The following is a 7028-nucleotide window of genomic DNA, read 5'->3' as shown; positions in this document are numbered from 1 at the left end:
CAACATTGATGATAATCAGAAATGTTTCTTGAGCGGCAAATCAGCATATTAGAATGATTTCTGAAGATCATGTGACACTGAAGACTGGAGTAATGATGCTGAAAATCCAGCTTTAATCACAGGAATAAATTACATTTTAACATCTATTCACATAGAAAACAGCTATTTTAAATGGTAATAATATTTCACAATTTTACTGTATTTTTGATAAAATAAATGCAGCCTTGGTGAGCAGAAGAGACCTCTTCGCTACAGTTTCTTGCTGGCAGAAGATACGAGCGATTTGTGAGACATCCTTTAAAACAGGAGCGCTGCTATTTCTGTCACTTTAAAGTTGGTTAGAAGATTTAGCGCTAAATTTGAGCGCTGAATAAAAGAAGAGCTGACATGGCAAATTAATGATCTATTAACCTCAAACAAAGGTAGACACCTAGACTATAATTAGGACTGTCTCGTGAGTTTGGTTTGGAGATGAATTTTACAAATCCATTTGCGTTCTCCTCGACCTCCTGCAGCTAGTAATTAACATGTCAGTCTGTCGTCGGAGCGCCGCACTTTAACATCGGCTTTATTAATATAACAGCCACAGCTGAGCATTCATTTACTAGAGATAATGTGAGGAAGACCCGTGAAATACACCACAGATCCTCAACCGCGCACTGATTCATCACATATACTGCAGAAATCTATCTATCTATCTATCTATCTATCTATCTATCTATCTATCTATCTGTCTGTCTATCGACATTAAATGTTGAAATACACATGCACCTCCACGGCCTCCCAGCCCCACTCCCTGTATTTGGGGTCGTGGGTCAAACGCCACATGTACATGTAGCTCTCGATGACCTCTGGCCTCAGGATGTAATAGCGGTCACTCAGTCGGGTGGCTGTGGCCTCGGCTCCTGCATCGAAGCGGAACGCCTCCGGACCAAGTTTGGTGGCTGTAGACAGAAAAAAAACATTACAAGTTGATATACTTCTCCTGGTCTTGTTGTGAAAGAAAAATGTAAACCACATGACTTATTCTGACATGCACTGCCCGCTTTTCACAATCTAATCCATTTCCAAGGATTAAGTCAAGTCCTGTCCTACAATTTGTAGACATTGTAACATTGTCATTGACATTGTTGTAACATTACAAATTCAGTCACATCTGCTCTGGTTTAATTGCCTTCAAATGGCTTCAATGTTCTTTAGAGCTTTCTGTCCAAAAGTGCACTCATTTGGAGAAATATTGCTATATTTACACGTTTACTTATTTCGTCAGCCGAATGATCACAATGAAACTACTTTTCTAGCTTATTAATTTACTTTTCATGTTTGCATCACAGATTTCTAATTAAGTTGTAGAGCTGCACAATAATGCTTAAACGGTTAATCAAGATTATTTTGCTCCAAAAAAAAGAATCATGATTATAGTTTTTTTTTTGCATTTCATCAGAATTATTGCACTTCTTCCATAAGCATAAATCAAGAACTTCTATGTCAAATCAAGAATTTATGTGTTTGCCTGTGTTTTCATCTCAGCGCATTTTCCACAATGTAGAGAGAGCATTTGCACATGGTTGCCAGGTTGGGAAGCTTAAGTAAACCACTGGGCAGAAAATGTATCTATGAAAGCCCATTTCCACCAAGTAAGGAAAAAAAATCATGCTTTGGTAAGCCATAATTATAAATGTAAAAATCATTACAATGAGATGAAATATTTAAATTATGACATAAAAAGTTGTAATGACTTTTAAAGTCAAAATGATGACATACTAAGTCATAATTAGGGATAGAAAGTCAAAATTTACATACTAAGTTGAAATTACATTTACATTTAGTCATTTAGCAGACGCTTTTATCCAAAGCGACTTACAAATGAGGACAATAAAAGCAGTCAAAACTAACAAAAGAGCAATGATATACAAGTGCAATAACAAGTCTCAGTTAGCTTAACGCAGTACACGTAGCAAGGTTTTTTTTTTATTATTATATAATAAATAAAAAGAAAACAGATAGAATAGAAAAAGAAAAGAGCAAGCTAGTGATAGAGGCCTTTTTTGCTTTTGTTAATTCTATAATAAATAAAAATAAAACAAATAAATGGAATACAAAAAGATTAGAGCAGCTACTGGTAGCCAGTGCAGATTGATGAACAGAGGTGTGACGTGCATTATTTTTAGCTCATTAAAAATTAATCGTGTTGCCGCGTTCTGGATTAATTGTAAAGACCTGCCAAGAGAACATTGCAATAGTCCAGCCTGGACAGAACAAGAGCTTGAACAAGGAGTTGTGAAGCATGTTCCGAAAGAAATTGCCTGATCTGCTTGATGTTGAATAAAGCAAATCTGCAGGACCGGGCAGTTTTAGCAATGTGGTCTGAGAAAGTCAGCTGATCATTATTCATAACTCCAAGGTTTCTGGTTGTTTTTGAAGGAGTTAAGGTTGATGTGCCTAACTGGATGGTGAAATTGTGATGAAACGATGGGTTTGATGGAACCACAAGCAGTTCTGTCTTGGCAAGGTTGAGATGAAGGTGATGGTCCTTCATCCAGCAAGAAATGTCTGTTAGACAAGTTGAGATGCGAGCAGCTATTGTGGGATCATCAGGATGGAATGAGAGGTAGAGTTGAGTATTATCAGCATAGCAGTGATATGAAAAACCATGTTTCTGAATGACAGAACCTAGTGATGCCATGTAGACAGAGAAGAGAAGTGGTCCAAGAACTGAGCCCTGAGGCACCCCAGTAGTTAGATTAAATTATGAGATAAAAAGGCAAAAATGACTATTTACCTCATATTTCTGAGTTTTTATCTCATAATTAAGACATAGTATGTCATAATTTAAACTTGTAAAGTCTGAATTTTGACTCAATTATGAGATAGTATGAATGTAAAAGTTGAAATTTACATACTAAGTCATTATGAGATGAAAAAAATGAATTTTCATAATTTCACAGTGTCGTAATGTCATCTTTTTCCTCCTAATTATGAGTTTTATGTCCTAATTTCGACTTATAAAGTCATAATTGTCACTTTTCATCATTAATTATGACGTACCAAAGCATGATTTTTTTATCTTATATGGAGGAAATGGGCTTCCATATGCATCGATTTAAGAGAAAAGCTCTGATTGGGGGATTTAAGCTCTTGAAATCTGGCAACCACAGCCATGAAAGCTTGTGGAGGATTGATACCAATGCAAATGCCAAATTAAAATGAAACATTTTCAGTAGGCTATAAATAATCATCAGCCAAATATCACAGTCGATTTTGCTTAATAAATTGAGAGAAGCAGAAATCATGATCATGATTAAATGAATTCACCAGGTTTTATTAAGTTGGTTTTCATTTTTTGTGACTCTGCAATTCACATTGTCAATGTTTTAATCGCTGGATGTTGTCAAATCATTGTATTTCTGGTTGCCTTTAACATCATACATCTGCAAATCTTTGAAAAGCACATTCATAGTACGAACTTATGAAACCAAGCAAGAAGAAAACCATTATTTTCCATATTGGTTATTCCATATTCCATATTCCATAAAACCATATTATTCCATACAAGATGCACAGAGTAGAGCTGAACTGAACTGCAACAGCCTAATCATCATAAAGAGAAAACATGCATGTTTTTTATATGCACTAAAAAAAGCGCTAGTTAGTCTTCTATCTCCCTCCTGCTGATTGCTCAGCTGGTGTAAATACTGAGCTTTGTGTTTTTACAGCGTGGAGAAACCTGAGCTAGTAAACACAGCGTGTGTGTAGTTTGTGTGCACTACGATCACCAGCCGTCTTTATGAAAACACAAAGCTTTCAAAGCAGAACATACCATAACAAACCCAAATGTCTCCCATTATGCCCCTAAAATCTAAAATTACAAGTAGCCCAAGTCCGGGAGAAGCACTCTCGTCTGAATAAACATTTTCATTTGCATACTGATTTTGGTTTGTTTTGTCTCAATCCCTCGCCTCTTTAGCAATATTACAACACTTCAGCCTGGAACAGTGTTTTCTGCGGCGCGGCTGTGTGTTTTAGTGGAATACGGTGTTTTTTTGGTGATTATCGGTGTGTTACAGTGAGAGAAACTCTCCCACGGGGAAGCTTTAATATGACACTGTCAACTTTAATATGACACTTGTCAATATATGGAATGATGCTTCTCCAAATGTGTTTAATATATAAGTTTTTTTTCCTTCATGGCGCAGTGGGGCATATTATAATGAAGAGAATATGTTAATAAAAGAAAAACACAAGACAGCTTTGAGACACATAAACATGAATTTAAAAAATAAACAAGATTTATATTTTATATATATTATATATATATCATATTTAACTCCAAAATTAGTAAATAAATTAAATAAATTAAGAAATGATATTTTGCACCACTATTTCATAGTTTAACTTAATTTTATTATTTAGATTTCATATCTCATTATTTAGATTAAAATAATTTTGATTCAGTAATATTTTTACTGCAGTACAGAAACCAAATACTGTAACATTATTTTAGCATTGAAATATTATTATAATTTTTTATAATTTTTAGATTTCCAGTTATATCTATTTAGCTGATTTTAAGTTTGCTGTCATTTTTACAATTATTTTTATTATTATGATTATGTTTATATTAATTATTATTTTCTTAGTATTTGTACTAGTTTTAGTAATTTTAATACACTTTACTAATTTTACTATGTGTGTGTGTGTATCTATAAAGTTATATTTCTTTGTTTTTATTTTAGTACATCAAGTTAACTTGAAAAAAAAAATTAAAATGAAATTAAAATGAGAAACGTCACCTTGCTGAAATATAATAATTATATTTTATAATTCAGTTTATTTAATTTCAAGTAATGAAAATGTTTTTAATAGTTAGTTCAAATAGCTTCACTTTTAATTTGAGTTAACTATAGTGACCTTAGTACAATACGTAATAGACTATGCATGCATATAAATACTTCAATTAAAAAATATATAAAAAAATTTTTTTTTCACTTTAATAATTTTTTGCATTTTGGAAATGAGAATTTGGGGGGTGAAAATATCTTTGCTTCATTTTCTTGCTGTATATAATGCTAATTTGTCATTTGACTCTTTTGATTTTGGTGTAAAATCTGACCCGGGCATGTTCTCAGCAGGATTCATTCATATCCTGCTCATGCCCTGCGGCTCTGAGGATCTTATTTTACGAGAGACATGAGGTTAGAAATAGTGTGTTGAGACGAGATCAAACGTGGTATTTATCGCTCGTCCTCTGCTCCTGCTAAATCTGCAGCGTCTGGATCCTCCTGACGAGAGCGCTGTGAAGAGCTATTTCTGATCTGACGCAGGTTAGGCTTCATCTCATCTGTTTGCTTCTGATGTCTGAGAAAGCAACAGTTTGAGTCTGTGATTATCCAGCAGAGTAATGGCCTTCCTCTATCTGAGTGCCAGCAGATTGGATTTTCAGAAACACAGGCGCGCTGGAAGCATGAGCAGAAAGATAAGACAAAGGATATTTCTGAAGCTGCCTTCCTCTCAAGATCACAGGAGCTGTTTTCTGAGTCACCGTCCGTCTGACTTCACACCACTGTTATTTTAACATAATTTATATACTGTTATATGATTTATTAATATAGTAACACTTTATTTTAAGGACCAATTCTCACTATTAACTTGTTGTTAATAAAAGCACATATTAATGCTTTATTCTGCATGACCATATTTTAGATCCCTTAATACCTAAAATTATCAACGAACTTACTAACTATTAATAAGCAGCAAATTAGGAGTTTGAGGCAAAATTTGTAGTTAATATAGTGAGAATATGTAATATTTATATTAGCTTTTATTTTTATATTTGATTATATTTTCAGTTTAGTTTTAGTAAATTTATATGCTTTTGCAATTAAAATTTTTAATATATATTTATATATAGCTTGAATTTATTTTTATGTTTTAGTAATTTTACTACTTCATCTTAAACTTATTTCCGTTAGTCAGCAATGAAACATTTCTAATTTTCATTTAAAATTTACAATTAAATTTTGTCTTTCATCTAACATAAATTCATATTATTATCATTATTATTACTATTATTATTATTATATTTTATATTTATAATTGTAATAGTTTTAGTTGACAATAACAACACTGTGACATGAATTTAAAATAAATAAAATCATTCATTTATTTATTTCACATAGCTTCCAAACAAATATTTCTAATTTTTATTTAGTTTAAATACTAAAATTATTACCACAGAAATAAAAAGTTAATATAAATATTTAATAAAAAAATAAACATTAACGGAAATGAAACAAAAATCGTATTTATTTCAGTTAGTTGTAGGGCTGCCCCCTAATAGTCGACTAATCGTTAGTCGACAAGAAGAGGCTTGGTTGACCAAAATGTTATTAGTCGCAGAAAAAAAATGAAATAAATGCACAGGCGAAGTCACGCACATCCGTGACTAACAGATTGTTAACAGCTAGTCTATAGTAATACAGTACATCTGGGAGGACATCCAAACGCTCGCCTATCATTCATCGACCTCAGTATGGCTTATCATCTGAAATATGTAAGTATTAGCAACTTTACATGGCCACTCAATCTAATGTTATCCTAAAGAAATGTCCGCTATTGAAGTGTCTGTACTACATACTGTATTAAAATATTCCTTCATTTTTGGTCATACAGATACGAGTAATACATCTTTCAAATCTGTAAAGACTCTACGTTTATTTGTGTGCACTCACAATACCGCGCTTTTGTAAAATAATGAAAGCAAACATGATGCGCTTTCTGCCGTCTTTGTGAACTAGAGCGCGAAACTCTGTGTATATCTTTGCCTTACAGACATAAAAAATATATCTATAGAGAGTGAAATGTCTACTTTCAAAAGAACCTATTCAAATGGAAAACAAATTCTCAGATTATGTAATCCGTATGAAACATGCATACAGGCGCAAGCTTTATGTGTGTACTTGAGCGCATATTAGGCTATGTAGGCAATTAAAGGCTCATTATAATGATTTAAATGGTTTATTAATAAA

The 7028-nt window shown here is 32.9% G+C and overlaps 1 protein-coding gene across 1 annotated transcript in view; it reads right to left on the bottom strand.

Moving 5' to 3' along the window:
- Positions 1-7028, bottom strand: part of LOC107713850 (mannosyl-oligosaccharide 1,2-alpha-mannosidase IA-like) — a 128004-nt gene that overhangs the window by 4590 nt on the left and 116386 nt on the right. The window contains exon 10 of the mRNA XM_016519492.1: positions 772-944. Within this exon, the coding sequence (XP_016374978.1) occupies positions 772-944 (173 nt within the window). The remainder of the gene's footprint in view (positions 1-771; positions 945-7028) is intronic.

This window comes from Sinocyclocheilus rhinocerous, unplaced genomic scaffold (assembly GCF_001515625.1).
Source record: "Sinocyclocheilus rhinocerous isolate Xijiao unplaced genomic scaffold, SAMN03320098_v1.1 scaffold389, whole genome shotgun sequence".
In the NCBI taxonomy this organism is placed as follows: domain Eukaryota; kingdom Metazoa; phylum Chordata; class Actinopteri; order Cypriniformes; family Cyprinidae; genus Sinocyclocheilus; species Sinocyclocheilus rhinocerous.
The sequence above is the reverse complement of the archived record's forward strand: the minus strand, read 5'-3'. Positions and strand labels throughout refer to the sequence as shown.